The sequence below is a fragment of the Poecile atricapillus genome, chromosome 2 (genome assembly GCF_030490865.1).
Source record: "Poecile atricapillus isolate bPoeAtr1 chromosome 2, bPoeAtr1.hap1, whole genome shotgun sequence".
Classification (NCBI taxonomy): Eukaryota; Metazoa; Chordata; class Aves; order Passeriformes; family Paridae; genus Poecile; species Poecile atricapillus.
In genome coordinates this window covers 55,829,378-55,852,353 of record NC_081250.1, presented here as the reverse complement: position 1 = coordinate 55,852,353, position 22,976 = coordinate 55,829,378, and the positions used below count along the sequence as shown (strand labels likewise).

The 22,976-nt window shown below is 36.5% G+C and overlaps 1 protein-coding gene across 1 annotated transcript in view; it reads left to right on the top strand.

Moving 5' to 3' along the window:
- SLC12A7 (solute carrier family 12 member 7) overlaps positions 1-22,976 on the top strand; it is a 61,739-nt gene that overhangs the window by 28,934 nt on the left and 9,829 nt on the right. The window contains exons 9-21 of the mRNA XM_058830735.1: positions 685-852; positions 2,266-2,364; positions 2,942-2,999; positions 3,687-3,861; positions 5,731-5,849; positions 6,175-6,273; positions 8,147-8,266; positions 9,954-10,058; positions 12,140-12,308; positions 15,058-15,253; positions 19,637-19,806; positions 19,962-20,093; positions 22,249-22,356. Of these exons, the coding sequence (XP_058686718.1) occupies positions 685-852; positions 2,266-2,364; positions 2,942-2,999; positions 3,687-3,861; positions 5,731-5,849; positions 6,175-6,273; positions 8,147-8,266; positions 9,954-10,058; positions 12,140-12,308; positions 15,058-15,253; positions 19,637-19,806; positions 19,962-20,093; positions 22,249-22,356 (1,718 nt within the window). The remainder of the gene's footprint in view (positions 1-684; positions 853-2,265; positions 2,365-2,941; positions 3,000-3,686; positions 3,862-5,730; positions 5,850-6,174; positions 6,274-8,146; positions 8,267-9,953; positions 10,059-12,139; positions 12,309-15,057; positions 15,254-19,636; positions 19,807-19,961; positions 20,094-22,248; positions 22,357-22,976) is intronic.

Below are 22,976 nucleotides of genomic sequence, written 5' to 3'. Positions count from 1 at the left end.
GTCTGTTCTCACAATCTTAGCAAGGTACACAACCAGTGTTTTCCACAAACGTAAGCTCTCAAAAGTTACTGTCTCTTTGACCTATCAGTCTTCAAACAAACATGCTTAGTTTGCTGGGGAATTTAAGCCATATTCTGCTGGGGTTTTTTAGCTTATCAGTGGTCTTCTGGAGTCTGGTTAGCCTGCTTTTGGCAAAAGATGTGGAAATAGTTTGCCATTAACTGCCGAATCCTGAACTGGTATCCAGGATTGTTCTGTACAGCTGGTCTCAACTCAAATTACTGTTAAGTAATATTTATTTTTCATACTGCTCCTCAAAATACGAGACCAGGAAATATAACTGTATACTAAGATTCTCTGAATCTGGAGATAAGTTTCCTTATTTTTTCACAATGGTACATCTGTGTGCCTGTACATTCTACAGATATGTTAGAATTTAATTCTATAACACAATTTTCCTTTAAAGGAAGAGAAAATTTTGAAGGATACATCTCACACTACTGCATTTTTACTGGCATGGACTGGAATGCCCACCAGTTACAATTTGTATTAATCATACTGGGAAATGACATGACTTTTATGTAAGAAAAAGGCATCTGATTCCCAGGATTATAGCATTCTCACTAGTTGATATCCTGAAACAGAGAGATGACACTGATTTCTGTTTTTTCCCCCACCTTGTAGATAATCTCTGGAGTGCCTATTCAGAAAAAGGATCAATTGTTGAGAAAAAAGATCAGCCATCAGTTGCTGGATCAGAAGAGTCAAAAATGAGTGGTCTTCCTTATGTTTTTACAGACATCATGACCTACTTCACAATGCTTGTAGGGATTTATTTCCCATCCGTGACAGGTAAACACAACTATTTTTCTTGCATGTGGATGTGTACTTATATCTGAAAAAAAGCCTTCCATGTGGAAATTTTTCATTTTCACCAATCTTATAGGGGACTCATGCTGTTGCTAGTTCTGTGTCTGAGTAGATGTACCTACAACCTTCTGGTGCTAGGGAGACATAGGTCATGGCTGATGACTTTTGGAAGTTATAGAACTTAAACAAAAAATCTGTTTAAGGGCCATTTCTTGTCTGCAAAGAAAGCAAAACTCTCATGTATTACTAAATGCGTATGCAAAATAAGGTGCATACCTTTATAACGCTTTAATCTTCAAAGACATGAGAGAACAGTTTAATATTAAAATGATTCTTCAGGTGTCCAAGCTGCCTGGTTAACTGCCTGAGATTTGTTTACATGTCACATATTGTTTTGCCATATTAACTGTGTAGACCTTTTTGTCAAGCTTAGAGTAGTTGCATTTAATTTTGTGCAGCTCACGCTTGACTGGAAAAACCAGATGTGTTTTTTCTTCAGAAGTCCCAGCTGAAGTAATTGTAATACCAAGTAACAGAATAGAACTCCAATAAGGAGTCTCAGCACTGTTTGCTAGTTATGAAGTGGAGGCATCCCTTTGTATTCGCTGTTAGAACCCCACTGCTCTCATTTCTTTACTTCAGACTCTTACCAACATTCCATCATATCTGAACCCATGGTTAATATTTCATTCCATGAAGTCTGACAGTATTTTTGCACTGGAAAATCTTGACATTAGTTTCCATGTTTTTGCTTCCAGTGGTCAGGTCAATTCTAGGAGAGATGGCAGAATTAGTTATTGTATGGCTTTATTTCCCTTCTGTCACAGTATGTGCTACAAAATAATTATTTTTTAAGATTCACATGCATGCATACATGTGATTTTTCTAACCATTCTTTTTCTTGCCTGCTCCTTTCTTTTTTTTGCTTCTAAGCTTTTATTTGTTAGTTTATTGATTTGCTTGCTTACATCTGCTTGTTGTGATGGTCTGTTTAGTAGAAAGTTAGTGCATTAGGTCACACTGGCTAAAATTGCTAAGTACCTATTAATTTATAACATACATCCCCAGTAGCAAAATTGCTACTCCTTGTAGTTCTTCATTTCAAGAATGATTCTGAGGTAATGTTTGAAAGTTTTTTTTAAATCTGTCTTTTTACTGCCCTTTATAGGATTTGCTTATTCAAGTGGGTAGTAACACAGGTTTCTGAATAAAATGAAGATATAAATCGAGGATTTGTGCAGGATTATACTATACTTTGTAGCCTGCTCCATTGGTAATTTTTGAGTTAAATTTGGCTTAAAATTAGATGTTCTTATTATATTAGTTATTATCACAGATATTATAATGGAGTTATTATTCATTGTTTTTATGACATAAATTTTGTCTCTTTTTAAGGTATTATGGCAGGTTCAAACAGATCTGGAGATCTAAAGGATGCTCAGAAATCTATTCCTACTGGAACAATTTTGGCTATTTCAACTACATCTTTTATTTGTATCCTTTATATTCTGCCTTTTTTTCTAGTCTACATTCTGTAGATTTTTGTAGGTATTTCACAGGTTTTTCACTGGAAAGTCATTAGAGCTCCCTGAGTAGAAAATGAATGAAATCTTAACTGAAAAGAAATTCTACTAGTGCTTCAAATTCCAAGATATAATTGATGTTTTTAGTCAATTGATCCAAAGGTTTCTAGCATTAGGTGATTGTTGTCATACTCAATATAACCAGATCTTAAACCAACAACCAGCAATAGAACTTGTTGGTCCTTTACAACCTAGAGTACACGAGTACTTGCCTATTTGTATGAGAAAATACCTGTTCTGTTGCATGATATATGAGCTGGCTACTTCCAATACTTCACAAATCGCTATGAATGAATACAGTCATAAAGAACCTAAACTAAAAAAATCATAGCAGGGAAGACTAAAAAAACCAAACAAAAAAGCAACCAGGAAATACACACACATACTTCATTGTCATGGACATCTTCATTTCATACCTAGGTGAAAAATGGTGGGGTTTCCTCGATGTGATTTCTTAGAGAGTAATCTTCCTTCATTCTCAGTAACAGATCTCTCCTGTATAGTGTTGTTTGGCGCCTGTATAGAAGGTGTCATATTAAGAGATAAGTAAGTTATATTCAACTTCTAATATTACATGGAGTATATATAATCATAGGTTATATTGATAGGACTTACTAATGGCTCTTCTGTGAAATATCTATGTGGTATATATTTATTTTGCTTAGTTTAAAACTGGAGGGAAAGCTTGTCTCTTAAACTGAGATGGCTGCAAAAACTGCTTAGGTCATTAGACTGTATGCCTTCAAGAAGTAGAAGCAGAATCTAAGATAAATGTGTGAAGTTGAACCAGCCTAATGAAATGTCCTTGATGAAGAAAATCATAATTAGTGTTTGCAGAGCTGATGGATAAGGGGATATTACTTTAGGAGAAGTAATAGGCTTTTGAGGAACAAATTAAAAAATTTGAGAGTAACATGACAAGGGGAGTTTATAAGACTGCAGTGCACCATCAGACCTATGATTTCCATTATTTATTGTTTTAAAATCTCAGTAGTACATCAGGAGTCATGCTGGCTTTCAGCCATGTAATTTCCTGATTAAAACAGCACAATAAAGAGAGATTGCTTGGTTGGGAAATCTTATAGTGCATACTGTAACATAGTGTTTATTGTTAAGAAGTGGTGGTGTCCAGAATGATTGAAATGTGGGTGTTGAAGCTATAGCAAAAGTTATTTTAATGCCTACTGATTCTTTTTGTTTTAATTATTTTTGTTTCCCCTCTTCTTCCCTAAGGTTTGGAGAAGCAGTTAATGGAAATCTGGTGGTTGGTACACTGGCCTGGCCTTCTCCATGGGTCATTGTGATTGGTTCATTCTTTTCAACATGTGGTGCTGGTCTCCAGAGTCTCACTGGGGCACCCCGGCTGCTGCAGGCCATTGCAAGGGATGGCATTGTACCGTTTATTCAAGTGAGATTTTTTTGTTGTTGTTCTTGTTACAGTACTTCCAATGCAGCTACTATTTTGACCAAAAAAAAAAAAAAAAAAAAAAAAGACAAAAAAAAGGATACATTATTTCTGCTCTTCCTTTAGAATGTGAAGAAAAGATTTTGGAGCTCAGTTCTATTTGCGTAGAATAATAAATCACTCTATTATTGTAGGACAAAGTTTGAGCTCCAATATTTTTGTGCAGTGCAATTTAATTATATTTGTTTTTACACATAAAAGTTAGTGGTTCCAAACTGAGAATATAGTATTCTATAAATGGAAATAAATTAACTAAGAAGCAACTAAAAACTGAACTTCTAGACTCTAGGCTGTGTTTACTGCTTGTATTTATGAACAGAGTTATTTAATCTCACTATGGAACTGCATAAAACTTCTCATATTATGGAGATGAAATTTTAATTAGTAATCATTGTTGTAAGGTAAATGAAGTCAGCAAAGATGTAACAATAGAATTCTATCCCATGACTCCAAACATGAAGATTTGTTCCAACATGTCTGTGCATGTTTTAAGAAGAAATAAATCAGATTTTTCTCAAAGTAAGGGAGTTGGCAAACAGAAGGTGATGAGAGAATTATTGCTGGGCTGCTTCTCCAAAACCTAGACAGTTACATTTGAGTTAAAAATTAATAAATAAAACTTCAAAAGATAATAGTGACTGGACAGCAAAGCTGTGATCTCTATGGTGAAGTTTTGAGATGGAAAGCTTACCTCAAGATTTGCAAGACAATCTGTATCTGTAACAGGAAATAAATACACTAAGTATTTATGGAGGGACTGAGTAGTGGTGGGGTGTGACTTGTCAATGGAAAGGGGTTGTAATGCAACAAGATCTATATTTTGGGTAGTATAGAGAAATATAAACAAGAAAAATTTACTTCTGCCTGAAGCAAAAATTTGGTAGAGAAAGGGTGTTGTTATGATGTCTTCAGAATTAGACTTTAAAGGAATGAAGAATCAAAAGGAATGATTTGTGGTTTGGGAAGTGAGAGAAAGGGCATTGAAGAGAAGCAGGATATTTAAAAGAGGGATTTGACACTTGAGGATGCACTTGCTGTTTTGGAGTGATATGGCTACTGCATGGACAATCAAGGAAATGCAAGGAAATTATTATAGAAGCAAGAGTGTGATGTATTTAAGGAAAAAAAAAAAAGGCTTGAAACATGAATAGAAAAAAACAGAATTTTAATTAGGAAAATTGATGGAGGACAGGAAGCTAAAAGAAGGCAACAGCATAGAGAATGAATGAGGACTTAATTTATGTGATTGAATGGGGGAATATGGGGGAAAATAAATACCACTGGAACCTCAGGCAAAGCATTTTGCCATCTGTCACCAGTATAGCTGGACAGAATTCTCCAAAAAGGAAATTACCACGTGCAAACTGATTTTTGGTAGGGCTCTGTTCAGGATCATAGTCTTACCTAAGTTCTCTTTAAGGGTAAATATTATGTTGATAAGTACTGAACTGGCACCTAATTTCTGTGTTACAAAAAGTACTGGCCTAAACTATATTAGATTTTTACTAGGCATAAATCTCATGCATATCGTTTTTAATTTTCTTAAGCATATTTCAACAACAGCTGCCATAGGACTTTAATGTTATGTAGTCATTGCTTACTTTAGGTAAGCATATTTCATGTTGGTAATGTGTGGTTTGCAGTTTTAGTTTTGGCTTTTTGTAGTATAGATTGCATAATTTTCCTTTGTAACTAGTAACTACTTTTAGTTCCAGTTAGAACTGAATAAGTTAGTTCATGATTTGCACCCCTGTTTATTACTGTATAATGAACAGCTTTCCCTAATCTTACTGTAAACTTGAATTGAACTAGATATTTGGTCATGGAAAAGCAAATGGAGAACCAACTTGGGCGCTGCTCCTCACTGCTGGTATTTGTGAAATAGGAATTTTGATAGCCTCTTTGGACAGTGTAGCACCGATTCTTTCAATGTAAGTATGAGTGTGGTGTTTTGTCTTCTTAAGTTAAATAGTCTAACTCTGTCTCAGCCAAAAATGATACACCGTGATTGTCAGTTTTTTGCCACATTTGTCTCCAAAATATGTGTTTGAGGGTCTATATTATGGGAGTACCATATTTTGAGGCCTAATATTCTATAAGTAGTCATAATGTATGTTTCGTATTCTCTTGACCACTGTGAACATGGTGTAACAGGAAAGTGGACACCTTCCTTCTTTTTTTTGGATTGTGTTTACATTTTAATGCACGTCTGACTAGTACATTTCTCATTAGAAAATGCTCTTCCTTTCTTAACAGGTTTTTCCTTATGTGCTATATGTTTGTAAATCTGGCTTGTGCAGTTCAGACGCTTTTGCGAACTCCCAACTGGAGACCACGTTTCAAGTATTACCACTGGTAGGGAATATTTCTTCATTCAGAAGAGTTAAAGCTAACTATAGAGCCCTAAGCTGCTGATTTTATTACAACAATAAAACAAAATCTCTTTTCTGACTTAAATGAGTTATGATTCATGCACTCAATAAGAGCATCATTTATTTTCATGTGTTTATCATAGTGCCAAAGTAATTACAGTGATCATGAAAACATGTGGCTAATACAGATAGTTTGGAAAGGGGTTAGAGGATGACATTTTATTCTGCTTAGAAACCCAGAGATCTTCTGTGTGAAAATGAGAATGAAAAACTATAAAATCTGCCTTGTATATATAATTAGAACTGGTAAAAGTGTCCAGGAAGTCTAGGATGATTTTCATTTTGGTTATGCAAAAAATACACAAACTCAAAACTTACACAGAAAAAAAATCTCATTCTATATGCATCAGTTGGCTCATTGATGATGTGATGACTGGTTTTAAAATATGATTTGGACATTGTATTTGATAACTGAAGCGAACCCTTTAAAAAGTGAGTAAAGGTCAATAATACAAAAGGTGAAAGTGTGTTCTTTCTGTTTAGTCTTTTTTAATGGGTTAAGAGTTTAAACATCTCAGTCTAGATTGGGAAACTTCTTGATTTTTTTTAACTGTATCTTAAAAGTACATAATTTAATTAAAATAATTCTATTGAGAAATTTTACTGCTGAAATAACCTTAAATGCTAGAGCATTTAGTAGATAAGCTAGTGTGATTCTATGATGTAAGAGTTACTTACGATTTTTCCTTTTAAAGAGTTGAGTGAAAATGAAATGTTGCAGTTTTAGCTTTGAAAATCTTGTTGAATCTGCTCAGTAGTTACATACTAATTTGACATCTAGCCCTCCAAATACATACATTTGGCAACAATTCCTTTTTATATTTTTCTCAGAGACATCAGTGAGGCAGCTGACTCACTGTGTGACTACTTTTAGCCAAAGCAGATGTTGTAATGTTCAACTAGAATTGGGATGGCATTTTATTTTTTGAGTGAAAGTAGAGTCTTAGATTAATTCAGGCATAAAAGAGCGGCTGTTGTTCTTTTACACAAACTACAAGACTGGTGTCCTCAGAACTGGTAGAAAGCATTTCCTTAGTTTAAAATTTAACTCAGTGTTAATATGTTACATTGTCAATGTCAATATGTTACCTTGTCAATATAGTCAAAGTTAGCTCTTATTTGGAAATCAGGTGAAAATTAATTTGGGAGGTTGTAGATAACTAAAAGTTTACACAGAACTGTCCATTTTGAGATGATTTACATCTATTTTTCATAAGTGTGGGAAAACCAGGCATATAGACTTAAGTTTGGAAATGCTTTTGTAATTTTTTCAGCTTACAGTCTGAAAATCAAGTCTTCTTGATTTGTAACATTTAGAAAATCTTTTTCTGTATTCTATTGACTTATGTTATTGGCCAAGAGACAGACCACAACAGACGTAGAGAGTAGAACTGATGAGTCAAATTGAATTTAAACTAATCAACTATTTTTGCTGGAAGTAACAAAGTTGTTTATTACTGTTTGAATTTTTTTAGCTCAAATTCAAATCAACAGTAATAAGTGATAATGTGTTTTGAAACTGACCTTACTTGGAGGTACTGAAGTTTCAACACTGACAAATGTAGTAAACCTATTGCTATATCTAATTTAGATGCATTATTCATGTCACACAAAGGTTCTGAATGCAATCTTTTCGTATAAGCTAAATTGGGGCAATGTAGTTTTTATTTTATAGTAGCTAAAAAATAGCCTTTGAAGGATAAAGGCCTTTTTGGAAGTTAACTTAAATAAGAAATTAACTTTGTAGAACATTTGCATGCCTATTTAAAAAAATGGAAAAAAATGGTTTCTTTTAGGACCCTTTCATTCCTGGGGATGAGTTTATGTCTTGCCTTGATGTTCATTTGCTCTTGGTACTATGCTTTGATTGCCATGCTAATCGCAGGATGTATATACAAATACATAGAATATAGAGGGTAAGACCATATATCTTATTTATTCTATATTTAATATCTTTACTATTCAGCAAAAAGCTCTTTTGTGTAAAATAGATACAACTGAAGTAAAAAAGTTCAGAGTATTCTTTGAAACAAGGTAAGATCCGATCTCTGTTAAGGGTTGTAAGTTTTCAGATTGGAATTTCTCTTGAAGCCCTATTACAAACTTCTCAACACTGAGGACTGACAGAAATAAGAACCAATAAGTCTGGGAAACTCCTGTGGGAACAGAGATGATGATGTAAACTTTTGATACTTCAGGAACATTACTTCTCAATATCAAGCAGCAGTTATTACAGAAGTGTAAAATATTACTACTTTGTGCAGAAGTTCACACTCTAGTTTTCTGTGTGTGGACTTGCTTACTCTCTAGAATTAATCTTTAAATTGCAACATACTTTGCACTATATGCATTTGTCGAGAGATGGTCATACCTGTAGGACATTGTGAGCAGCTATGAGTCTTAAAAAGCATGCTGTGTTCATAAAAAACCTCCAAAAAACAAAACCAGCAAACAACACAAAAAAAACCCCAACAACTAAACAACATATACAAACACTTCAGGTAATTATGATCAGTAAATGTTCATGCTGTCCTTTTTAAGGGAAGACACCCTATGCTGAAAGAAAATAGTAAGATCTTGGAGCAGGAAATTGAAGCTAGGCCACTTCTTTTGATGAATGATTAAGCACACCTCTTAAGTGGTGTATAAACTGGTATAAACTGTTCCACCCTGTGGTTTCTCCATCTTTTAATATCTCCATTTCCCGATTAGATGCTTTTCTGGATTATAACATCTCCATTTACTGGGCTAATCATAAGGAAATTAATATCCTGATTTTAGTGAGGAAGTCAGATCAGATGGTAACAGTTCTGCATGTGTGTGTATATACATGTGTGTGTGTGTAGGTGCATACATAATATTATGCATAATTCCAAATTCATATATAAGTTCTACAAATGTTGGCACATACCAGGACATTTACCTTGTAGAAGGAGATGCTTTACTAGAGGTAGCAAAGTTCAGAGAAAATTCATGAATGAAAATCAGGGAGGGAGGGTGGGTAAAGGAGATGGACCCCTTGCCATTGTAGAATCCACTCTCCTGACCACTTTCAATCACCAATATTCTAGTATTGGAATTAAAGGGACTGGAAAATGTAGGGAGACTGAGAATGGTCAGGAGAATGGATGGAGCTTTTGGCTTTCTGGGAGAGAAGTTGGGAAGGAAAAAGAGTGGAGAAGGCTGTAGTGGTGGTGTTAAGAGCAAGATAGGTTATACTAATCCATGTGAAGTCAAGTTTCACTTATTAGTTTTGCTGCTTTAAAATAATTCCTTTTAAGTATCCTTCGCTTATTCATTCTAGTGCTAAAAAGCAACCTAACTAGCTCTTACCATTATAAAAATGCTTCTGAAGTGTGAATAAACCAGACCATAGTAAATATTTATAAATATGGAAAAAATTACCTTGAAGGGGCCTCGACCTGCTTCACTTTGGTTAGTCTTCAATCTGGATTTAAGTCTACAAGACAAGGTGTTTTTTATGCATTCATACAACAAAAGATTGATCTTTTTTTACATCCATTATCCCCCACATGAGGAAAAGTAGTTGATTTTCATAAATAAATGGGACCCTGTTAATTGAATCTCTTTTGTATCCTGAAGAGCGGAAAAAGAATGGGGCGATGGAATCCGAGGACTGTCTCTGAATGCGGCTCGCTATGCTTTGCTTCGTGTTGAAGATGGTCCTCCTCACACCAAGAACTGGAGGTAGAGTCCTATGTTTTTCAGGGTCACTTAATTCTTGGAATATGGAAATATATTTGGAATACTGCTGGTAAAGCAGTGAAGTAAAGATAAAGTAAAATTCACCTTTACAATAATGTTTTAACTTTGGCATAGCAATGATATCATTGCAGTGCGACTACTTTACTGAAATGTAATGTGACTTGTCAGCATCTAATCAACTTTGCTGGAAGTATGTTTAACCTAACTCGAACTTCTGACATAGTTGACATGTTTTTCAAAAGTGCAGAAGAATTGTAATGTTTGATTATATATACACTTTTCAGATTTAAAGAAACAGTTATCCTTGAGTCTCACTGTCTCTACAGAAGAAACACTGCAATTCCATAAGAGTTTGCTTTTGTATATGTTCCCTCTCAATTACAGTGTACAAATCTACAGAGGACCCTTTATTTGTTTAAATTAATTTTTGTGGTATTCTTTTTTATATAGCTTCATCCAATAGTAGCACTTTCTAAATTGCTTAGATGCCATTAAAACAAAATCTCACATTTTACTATAATGGAGTTAGATGTCCACTACTATTTTTGCAATGTATTTTTTTACTTGCTAAATTTAATTGTCCTCAAAGCCAACCTAAAAAATTACTTAACATTTAAAAATGAAGGACATTTGCGCATTTTCAGTTCTGATGAATGTAATGTGATACTTTAATTCTAGTCACTGCTCAGTGGTAGTATCATGGGATGCATGTGCATGCAGTGTTCTGTTGTCCTTCAGTATAATGGCATTATTTTACCATTTTTCCTGGGACTGATGAACTTGGCATCTCAGAGACACCATTGTAATAGAGTGTTGACTATCCTGTTAAATATTTGACTGCTTCAGTTCCAAATGAGGTATTTTTCTACTGTGTCAATGTAATTGCTAGAACTGAGCCATCTTGTTACGTCTTAAACTGTGATAGTTTTGAGGCAGGAAGTATGATCCAACTTGTCATCAGTCTTTTAAATTTGTAGCAATGACAGGAGAAGTATGAAATGTTGATTTGGGAAAAACAAGTAGATTGAATATGGACTGAAGGAAATAGTGTGCCCTTATCTAGTATGCAGTTGAAACTGAACTTTGGGTACTTTTGGTATGATTAAGGGGTTAACTGTCCCTTTGTATGGACCTATGCAGGTAGAGAGATGGGTCATTAAGAACATCATGAAAATCCAGAAGGATAACTGCAAGTTCAGTGCCTGGTACAGGCATATTCAGAACAGTGATGCAAGACTGAGAAGCTGCTCTGGTAAAAAGAACCTGTAGGTAGTAATCCAGCAGTGTGTCTTGGCAATGGCATGCTGGTCAGTATTAACAGGAGGATAGATAGTACATTGAGAAGTAAATATATTGGGAAATAATTCTTTATGTTTAGCACTCATTAGAATACATTTAGATTTCTTCCATGTTTTTGTACCATGATATAGGAATGGTAAGCTTGAGTAGATACAACCACAGGTGATGGTTGGAGCACATAAGCATCTCCTCTGGGGAGAGACTGAGGAGATCTATGCTTCTTCAGCTTGGAGGAGGCTGAAGAGGAGCCTAAAAGCTATTACAACTAACTTACAAACATGCAAAACCTAAAAGAAGGTTATTAAGGAGATGGAGTCAGCTTTCTTACAAGAGATTAGGATAGGAGAATAAGAGAACATGATAAAATAATTAAGCATTGAAGAGGTGACTTAGAGGTCTGTTTCTAGAAGTTTTGCAAATCCAACTGAATGAAGCAGTAAACAATGTGATGTGCATTCAGTGTGTAGTCATTTCAAGCGGCAGGTTGCACCAGATGACATTGGAAGAGTGATTTTATAATTTTCTAGGAAAACTGGTCTTTAAGGGATCTTTTCAAAATGATATTGTGATGATTTATGTGTTCTGTTCCTGAACTGTTTTGCTATTGCAAATTATGGCGTACCTATTTAGGAGTTGGCTGTTTTCCACTGAATTAAGCAATTAATCTGCATTTTATTAATTGTTAATTTTAACTGTCCAGTTCTTCCTACTAAATGTGTGTATGTGCGCTAAACTTTTTTTTTTTTTTCCCCTTTGTTTGGCAGACCTCAACTTTTGGTCTTGTTAAACTTGGATAATGAGCAGTTAGTGAAACACCCTAGATTGCTTTCTTTTACCTCTCAGTTGAAGGCTGGTAAAGGACTGACTATTGTGGGTTCTGTGCTTCAAGGAATCTACTTAGATAAATGTACAGAAACTCAGAAAGCTGAAGAGGTATGTGAAAGAGATCTTGCAAATTTACATTAGTATTTAAATGTTGAACCTGGATCTGGATAAGTCATATGTTGAATGGCAATAGAATGTTGTAAAATATTGAATAAAACATATTTTTGCTTTCAGCACAATCAGGGGTTATATAAAAAGAATAGATTGGTGTATGTAGCAAAATGTTTTATAAAATTTTCTAATAGGATTAGATAATACTGATACTTCCTAGCTTTTTCTTTAATAATGAGAGCCCTGTTCTTACAATTAAATTACATTAAAAAGAAATTTAAAACCCACCCTCCCCCCAAAACAAACAAATAAAAACAACAAACAACACAAAAAAACACTCCAAACCAACAACAACAACAAAAAAACAAAACCCACCAAGTTTTAACAAATTACCTTATGAAGAAAACAGCATATATTTAACAAAAAAATTAATGTTTAACTAACAAATGCAAATGCTTGGCATAATATCATCCTCATGATGTGATTTTGTGATTTTCTACATCCATCTAGAAATACATAGGAGAATTTGGATTTGGAGTAGTCTTTACCAGAAAACTGTGACCAGGATCCTTCTTGAGATATTTTATTTTATTTTATTTTATTTTATTTTATTTTATTTTATTTTATTTTATTTTATTTTATTTTATTTTATTTTATTTTATTTTATTTTATTTTATTTTATTTTATTTTATTTTATTTTATTTTATTTTATTTTATTTTATTTTATTTTATTTTATTTTATTTTATTTTTCTATATATACCATTTCTCCAGAGAAAGTAGGATAGGTAGGAAAAATAGTAAGCTGTCATATAATTTAAAATAACTTCCAACTATGCTTGCAAACACAAGTGAATTTAGTTTCAATATTTGTTTAATAATAATACTTTTATTTACTTGTCTATGCAATCTCTCCTATTCCTATCTTTGTAGAGTGGGGAAATGTTTGGAGAAAGTATCATATTTCCTGTATTTTATTGAAATGTCCAAGGGTAGATTTTGATTGCCATTATATCTTCCAAATTAATTAACTGGTTAATTTCTGCAGTGTTGTTCAAAATAGTACCAGTTGATATGTCTACTATTTTGATCCAAGTAGTCTTCAAAGCTGTGTTAAAACCACTGTGATTTTTTCAGGTATCTCTTAAATAGATGAGCATTTAAAATCTTGAAATGGACTAGCTAACATAGCTAACTGCCTATTTCCTCACAGTTTTCTTTTTTCTTCCTCTTGGTATTCAGGCTTATCCACAGTGTTTTTTAAAAAACAAAGTATAAAGATAGATCATCTATTTGATATCACATGAAAAGGTTCTAAGGGACTAATTAACTTGAAAACAAGTTGAAACCAACCGTGCTATATTGTGAAAGTAGTTGTCACTAAGCTGTTGCTATCAACATGCATGAGTAGGAAAACAAGATGAAGAATACAAAATCAGGCCTATAAATTAAAACAGAAAAAAACCTTTAAATAGAAACTGTTTACCCACAAGAATTTCAAATGTTATTTGTAGGTGGCCTAATTTAGCTGCTTTTCTGAGATGGAAAATGAATGTGTTTAAGAGAGGCCTAATCCATGGGTTCTCTAGAAAGTGAGACCTGGTGTTAAGATTCAGGGAACTATTGCTTTTAAAAGGAAATAAAGATGAATTGTGAAGGTTTTGGCATCGGGAGGCCTCATTGGTTCTGGAAAATTTAAACTAGAAAGTGTTTCTAGGAGACCTGTAGGAAATAAAGATTTCTTCTGTCTTTAAAAAATACCCATCTATTTAAACTGATAAATCCTCACAGATATTATTTGCACAGACATATGTGCTATCTTTGCTAGCAAATTCTCTGAAGACTCTTTTTTTCTCTGTTAAATGGAGTTTCTGATGTGAAGCCACACTGAGCCTGGCACTCTGTGATTCAGTCTGTTCCTGATGATTTTTGACAAATTTTGTTTCTTGTAAAATTCAAAATATTTGTGTTTTATGTATTAGTTCTTCCTTCTGAAACGTGTTATCTCCCACACAAGTAACTGATTATGATGATGGGGGGGAGGTGTTTAAAGTTATTTAACCAGAAAATAATAAATGCTGAAGCTCATTCCCTGGTCAATCTTGATACTAGTTGAAGGCTTCTTTTAAATTACCTGGTTATGTGTCTTCATGTTTGTCAGTGTTTCAATGGAGGAGAGCCATTCTGAAATTCAAGGGGTGTGGGAAATTTAACCTGGTCTGTTTATCTTGTCCTTATTTGGACAGTGGTTCAAATTTTCTCCTGCAACTCTTGTTTTTCCATGTTGGGAGCTGATAAATAATCAGCCTCTTAATGTCAAAGGTATTTAAGGAACTTTGGCAGCCTCTTCTTCTTAAGTATTTGGCATCACAGTTCCAAACTCTTCCAATTCCAAAAGAAAGAACTGATCATTCCAACCATATGTTGCTTTGTCAGTCACTGGTTTTGACTTTACCTGAAGCAATGTTACTTCATTTATCTTTATTTATGTGTTTTTACTCACATCTTGTTCATCCTTTGGAAATAACAAGGGTGAATAATGAAAATAATGAAAAAACTGTGTGTGGTGTCTTTCGGGGGAGGTAGCAATTTGGGCCCTAGTTTTCATAGAATCATGTTCACTCTTGGAATTAGTGATTTCTTCATGTTGGTTATACATTGTTGATAAAATTTTGCTATTATTTAATGCTGTTACTCCTTCTGGTGTTAATTATCAGTGTTGATGATTTGTATTTCCTTGTACTGCAGAATGTTAAGGCCTTAATGGGTGTAGAAAAGACTAAAGGATTTTGCCAGATTGTGGTTTCTCCAAACTTCAGAGATGGAATATCCTATTTGATTCAATCAGCTGGTCTAGGAGGTATGAAGCACAACACAGTCCTGATGGCCTGGCCACAGTCGTGGAAGCAGACAGAAAATCGTTTCTCATGGAAGAATTTTGTTGGTATGTGTTTATTGACTATGTTGTTTGCATTTCTAATTCAACTGTATAACTAATGTGTTTGCTGTGTGGAGATAATGTACTACTGAACATCTGGTGGACAATGGAATATTTCACCATATCTGATTTCACCTGGAGTGGGTTTTCTCAGCCCTCTTCAACCATAGGTTTGCTTTTCTTCTTCTAAGTAGGTTGGTCACTAAAATCAGTGTAATGGTTTAGGAATGCTACTTAGCAATTTAGGGTTCCCACTGAGACTTTCCAAACCACATTGCTGCTTGCTTGCCCCTCGTCCTCTTCCTCCACCCTCCTTAGGCTGGGTTGGAGAGAAAAATGAGAGGCACAAAAGTTGAAGATCACAGAATGAGGTAAGAAAAACTTACTGGAAACAGCAGTGAGATAAGAAAATGAGCAGTAAGAACAATAGTGTTACTAATAAAAAGTATGGGAAAGAGTATGATTCACATGCAAAAATGTCCACTGTGGAGCTTGACCCAACCACAGCTATGCCACTCCAACCACTCCCTCTGGCCCAGAATTGGAGCCATTCAGCCGTTCCTTCTGGCTTTGAACTGGCCCCATGCTTATTCAACACATAATACAGAAAAAACACCTTCTCCTTGGAAAAGACTCCCTTACCCCTGCCCTTGGCAATGACCTGAGGTGGTCTAGAATAACCTCTGGGTCCTAGCCATGTCCCCTCCAGGCTGTTGCAAAAATTAACCCTGGCCTGGCAAAACCGAAACCTTATTCTCCCCATATTCTATACCATTTATGTCATGCCCAGATCCTACACCTTCCAACGTATATATATGTATATGTACACACAAGTATCATTTCCACAGTTAATATCCATTACTTCAAGATGTCATCTGGAGATCCTTTTCTGCAGTTCTGGCCATACCCATAGAGCATTTGCTATCATCCATAAGTCAGTGTACAGCTAGATTGTTGGCCAGTTCTTTTGTTCAGTAGTTCTTAAAGCCAGCTGGATGGCATTCAGCTCTGCAACCTGATTTGATCCACCTTGTCCCTCAGTACCTTTTGTGACACACCACATAGGACCGTATAGAGCAGCTTTCCATTTTCCATGTATCTCTGCAATATTATAGGAACTATCAGTAAGGAGAGTATAACACTTTTCTTTTTCAGGTAGCTGATTTCAGGTGGGGCCTCCTCAGCATGTGTCACCTTTTCCTCCTCTGATGTCAGTATGAAATTTTCACCCTTGAGCTAGTTTGTGATGACTTCCAAGATCCCTGGGCAACTGGGGTTTCCTGTTCAAGCTTGCTGTGTGATCAGCATGACCCACTTATTCCACATAACTTCAGTGGCATGATGTGTGGAAGGGATTTTGCCTTTGAACATCCAGCCCAGCACTGGCAGTTGGGATGCCAGGAAGAGCTGTGCTGTGCTGCCAGTCACTTCTGAAAAAGCTTGGACACCTATATAATATATAATATGTAATATGTAATATGTAATATAAAAAACATAATAATTTATAATGGCAGTAGCCTTTTTTCAGTAGGGGTGTAACAGGCCTCAGATCCTTTGTGTCCCAAGTTCCTGAACCTCAGGAATCATTGTTGAGTCTTCCCAGGTACTGTTTTCCAGAAACTACACGAAGAACTAATCTCCCTAGCTGCAGCGTAGAGCCCATTTTTCACACCTTGTCCTGTCCTGACTGGCCATGGGCTACTGCACGAACAATCTTCTGTTTCATTTGTTCAAAAGCCTTTTGTTGTTCAGGACCACACTTAAAATCATTCTTCTTGAGTCATACGATAGAGAGCTTTGATTTGACTGTATTCTGGCATATGCATCTTCCAAAAACTCACACTGCCTAGGAAAGCCTTACCTTCCTTCTTGCTGGTTGATGAGGAAGTAGCTGCTGTTTTGTTGACCACATCCATGGCAATCTGATGATGTCCATCTTGCCATTTTATTCCTAGAATCTGAGTTTCCTGGGCGGGTCCTTTGATCTTACTTTGCTTTATGGCAAAACTGGCCTCCAAGATGATCTGGATTATCTTTTCCCCTTTCTCAAAAACTTCTGCTGTGTTGCTTCACAAGATGATGTAATCAATGTATTCAGAATGTTCTGGAGCTTCACCCTTTTCCAGTGCAGTCTTGTTTCTTATAGCAGCAACTCTGGCCCATACTGGCAGGGCATGGGAGATCTCCTCTTTAACTTGCTCTAACTTTCTGAATCTGTCTGCAGTCTTGGACAGCCAAGGCACAGGTAATTAGGGAGAGCAAAAGATGATCTTCATATTGTTGGAATCAGATAGTTGCCTGAAGCGCTGTTTGTTCTCCTTTCATTGACATGAATGCCAATGAGTTGGCATACAATGATGGCACATGCTGTACAAATTTCCCCCATGTGGATTGTGTACAATGAACCTCATCTGGATCTACAGGGGCCTGTTTGTTATTTGAATCCCTACGGATTACCTTCAGCACAGCTAATTCTCTCATACTGGATACCTTTTTCCATGGGCTTCCACCTGCATGGGTGCAGTACTTGGTCATCCTTGAGAAAATACGTTTCCTTCATGTTTGACAGGAGTTGCCTCCAGAGGCTGAGAGTTTCTGTCTTCTTCCCAATCCCCTTGCCAATGCTGACATCCCAAGTCAGGGATCTCAGTTGCTTGGCTTCACTACCATCTAGTTTCTTATCATGGGCAGCAATATCCCAGCATCAGAGCAGCTAAGTCACTAGGGGCTCACCTGACTGGTGGCTGAAATTTCATTTGCATATCTCACAGCTCACCTGGACATAGAGATTGGGTGATTATCTCTGGCCCTGCGTGTTCCTCTTGTTGTGAGGGTTCCCCTTCCTCTTCATCCTTCACTAAGTGAACTGATATTGTCTTGGCTTTCTTTTTTTATATAGAGGCAACTGCTACTGGCACAGGTTGTTCTTCTGGTTCAGCTGCAGTTTGAGTGGCCACAGTGCCAGTGTCAGTCTGCTTTCCTCCTTTTCCCCTTGAGACTGTTGTCTAGTATTGAGGAATGTCCAATAAACAGTAGCCAAGGCCCAGCATGTTGCAAAACTTCACACCTCCCTGGAACTGCAGCAGCATTTTTCTGTCAAGCATTCTGTTACTTTACCAGGGTCCTGTAGTTGTTCAGGAGTGAAGTTCCAAACCACTGGAGCAGAATAACTCTTTAAAAGCTGGCCCATTTTCTCCCACTTTCCATGTCACTCATGACTATACATCCTTGGGACAGATCTCTGAATGACCTCCCTAGAAAACTCCTTCACTGTAAACGTGGTGTAGACTGAGGAGACCTGGCAGGCTTAGTACCAAGAAAATTATTTCTTAACATCCAAATGGAATTCAGACTTCTGAGAATGTAGCAGACTGAAGGGAGTGGAAATGGCCAGGAAAAGGGGGTGAAAATCTGGGGAAAATCAACCTCCCCCATTCCTCCCACAGAGTGTGTATGATTAGTAAACATGCAAAGGTAGTGCCTGAGGTAAGAGTAGGAGAGAAACAGTCAATATACATCCCAAATGATCATCGTTGCCCCTGATGTCATCATGTTAACTGACCTTCCTCAGTTTATCAGCAAAGGGATACTGATCCCTCTTCCTACTCTGAAAAAATATCATGAGGAGCACATAAAGGAATATATACAGGCTTCAGTACCACTCCCACATGAACCAGACCAAGCAACATTGCAACCAGTGGCTCCATACTTAAAACGAAAAATGCCTAGATCAAATTTGTTTCCAGCCTACTCTGGGCAGTCTGTTATCTCAACCCATTGTGCCTCACCTCAGACACCGAATAAAGATTGTTGTGGCTTAGGAATAGTACTTCCTAATTTAGTGTTCCCACTGATACTCCAAATCATGCTGCTGCTTGCTCACTTTTCCTCTGTGGCTGGTTGGAAAGGAGAATTGGAGGCACAAAAGGTAGAGATCACAGGTTAAGAACAATTTACTGGAAACAGCAACAATATTAATAATGAAAAGTGTAAAAAACAGAGAATGATGCACATGCATATTTGAAGCACCATCAAGCTCCACCTGATCGCCACCATGCCACCCTAACCTCTCCCTCTGTCTTGGAACTGGTGCCACCCAACCACTCCCTCCAGCTCAGAATCAGCACCATGCTTGCTTGACCAGAAGGAACCCTTTCTCTTTGGAAGATACTCACCCCTGCTTTCTGCAATGGCGTGAAGTAGTGTAGAGTAACTTCTGCGTCCTTGCCAGAGGTTACTACTCCTCTTTGCTATTGCAGCAATTAACTGTGTCCCAGCCAAAGCCAAGACACCCAGATTATTCCTCTTTTGCCAAGACACCTAGAATATTCTAGGTGCCAAGACTCCTAGAATGGAGTTCTTGATTAAGTGTCTTGTTTTCCCTTACAGATACTGTACGAGAAACAACTGCAGCTCAACAAGCGCTTTTGGTGGCTAAAAACATTGACTTATTTCCAACAAATCAAGAACGTTTTACTGAAGGAAATATAGATGTGTGGTGGATTGTTCACGATGGTGGTATGCTGATGTTGCTGCCTTTTCTCCTTCGACAGCACAAGGCAAGGACAATAGAAAATGTCTGGGATTTAATTTTCTAGCACTGAATGGTTCTAAGCATGTCTAATTAAATACTCCTTCACCCTGTTCAAATTATGCACATTGCTTTAATAGCAATCACAGTATTACAAATGGTTATAATGTATCTTTTTGGTAGGTTTGGAGAAAATGTAGAATGCGTATCTTCACCGTCGCTCAAATGGATGATAATAGCATTCAAATGAAGAAGGATCTTCAGATGTTCTTATACCACCTTAGACTGAATGCTCAAGTGGAAGTTGTTGAAATGGTTTGTTACTACATATTTTTAAGGTGCAACTGGGACTATACTTGGGAAAACAGAGCTAACTTTTTTCAAATAAAGGGATATTAGCCTAAATATAGAAACTGAAAGATTGCAGTCCCACAAAGAACAAGAAGTTAAGCATTGTTATCTTACTGTGTCACAATGCTAGGGTATGTGGTGGTCAGTTTAATGGGTTTGTCAAGTAGAGTTTGAGATGTTTTATGTGTTAATTCTAATTTATTTATGGGGACTTGTCTGTAGAGCTGGTTCATTCAGGAAGGAAAAAGCTTGAATTTTTAGCAAGCAGTGAAACGGAAGGCTGAATGTGCTTAATCTAATAAGCTATGATAAATGCTATGAGACACAATGGACTTGTCTATGTCTCCAGCTGCTGTAAGAATACCTCCCTGGAATAAGGAATCCCTAGGCTCAAATGAGAGTTGTTTTTGGCATCGCCAGCCTCAGCCAGTACTGAACAGCAGGACAGTATAGCTACAGTTTCACAAGTCAAGGTAGTGACAAAATGAATTTTGCAACTTTTTTCCTTTTTTAAATATGGGTCATAAACTGTTTAGAAGAAGGGACAAAAGCTTTACGCTGTCTAGGCACACTTTTTTTGGAAACTAAGGATGTAATTTCCAGCGCTAAAAGGCGACTACCGTAATGTCCAAAGTAAGACTCATGCGGGAAAAAAACCCAACCAAAACTTTCATTCACTCTGAAGTGGCATGAAGATGAGCAAACTGGTTCAAGATTTCTACCATCACTAGTTTCTAGAATCACCAGAACTTACTAAAAAGTTTATCATGCTAATTAATCCATGAAACAATTTTAAGGATTGTTTTAATTACTTAGGAAAAAAATTACTTGTGAAAAATTTACTGTTCTTTGCTTAGGCTACTAAATATGAAAGTCACCTATGTTGTGGCATGTACAGTTGAAAGAACATGTGCCATGAAAAGGCTCAGACTTGGTTGAATTTTGAGAAGACACTATAGGAAGTACTGCTTGTTTCAGCTGGGATAGAGTTAATTTTCTTCATGGTGGCCGGCATGGGGCTGTGTTTTGGATTTGTGCTGAGCATAGGGTTGATAAGATCGAGATGTTGTGGTTTTTTGAAGCAGGGCTTACACAGAGCCAAAATCTTTTCTGCTTTTCGTATTGGTACACTGCCAAAGAAGTTGAGGGAGGTTGGGAGGAGACACAGTTAGGATGGGTGTCTCAAACTGACCAAAGGGATATTCCAAACTGTATGATACTGTGCTCAGTGTATAAGGTGGGGAGAAAGGGAAGAAGGGGGTAATGTTTGGAGTGATGCCATTTGTCTTCCCAAGTAACCATTATGCGTGATGGGGACCTGCCCATGGGAAGCAGTGAATTAATTTCTTGTTTTGCTTTGCTTGTGTGCACAATTTTTGCTTTTCCTATTAAACTATTTTTATCTCAGCCCAGGACTTCTCTAGCTTTTATCTTCTGATTCTCTCTTAAATCCACTTGTGGGGGAGGGAGTGAGAGTCTTCATGGGCCTTGGTTGCTGGCTAGGGTTGAACCACTGCAGAAATACAATTTATTATTTTCTTCTATGGGTAATATTTAATTCTGAGAATCTTCCAGAGGAGAAGAACTATGTTACAAATCAGTGACAACACAGATGACTGCTATAGATTTTTATGTTGTATTTTAGTTTTGAGCCAATATGAGAATATATGCCAGAATTTCTTGCTAATGGTTTATGAAGATTTCTCAGTGATGAAAGGTTAATGTGTTATTTGTGCTTAACAGGTACAGTTTTAAGGAAACAAGTGTACACTTGTTTGCTCAGGTGGCAGCAATGCAGACCCAGTTTAAATAAGTTCTTTCAACTCTCACTTCTGCAGCCTAGTTGGAACAGAATACTGGAAAGTCTGTTCCATGTGCCTAAAATGTAAATAAAACCACAGTAATATTATTACGGTAGGATAGTTCACTGCATGAAATTTCTGTTTGAAGATTAGGTTTTAAGAATGGGTACAGAAGTGATTGATCAATTATATACTTAGGATTACTCTATGAATACACTCGGGACCACCACATGAATACAGGTAGGAGAGATACACTGCCTAAATGTAGTTCTTCTTAACAGTACTTCTGGTGTTTCTAATACCAATTTCTTTTGCAGTTTGAAAATGATATTTCTGCATTCACATATGAGAAGACACTTATGATGGAACAGCGATCTCAGATGCTGAAACAGATGCAGCTATCAAAGAATGAAAGAGAAAGGGAGGTAGGAGCTTCAGCTTCACAGGATGTTCTGTGAAAAATCTGGAAGTATTATCTTTTGGCTGTGGCTTCTAATCAGTTTCTAACTAGTCAAAAACTTCCGTAACTTCATTGTGTTTCTCTACAACCAGTTTTTGCAAGGTTAAAGTTATGTGGGGAAAGAAATGATTTTTTATTTAAACAGATTTTAAGAGTTTTCCTGTTTTTGTTGAGAGCAAGTGTTGATTAGCAAAACATTTGAGCACCAGTGTGGAATACATTCAGAGCCTTTCCAAACATGGCATCAGTAGCTAAGGTTCAGATTATGCAACTGGACTGATTATTTTTGATTGTGATTTGGTTTTAGATCATAGAATCATTTAGGTTGAAAAATACCTTTAAGTCAAGTCCAACCACTAGCCTAATGCTGCCAAGTCCACCACTAAACCATGTCCCTAAGTGCTATATCTACATATCTACATGTTGTTTAAGTACCTCCAGGGACTCAGCTTCAGCCACCTCCCTGGACAGCCCATTCAAATGCTTGATAACCCTATCCATGAAGAAATTTTTCCTAATGTCCAATCTAAGCATCCTCTGGTACTACATAAGGCCATTTCCTCTTGTCACCTTTCTGGGGAAAGA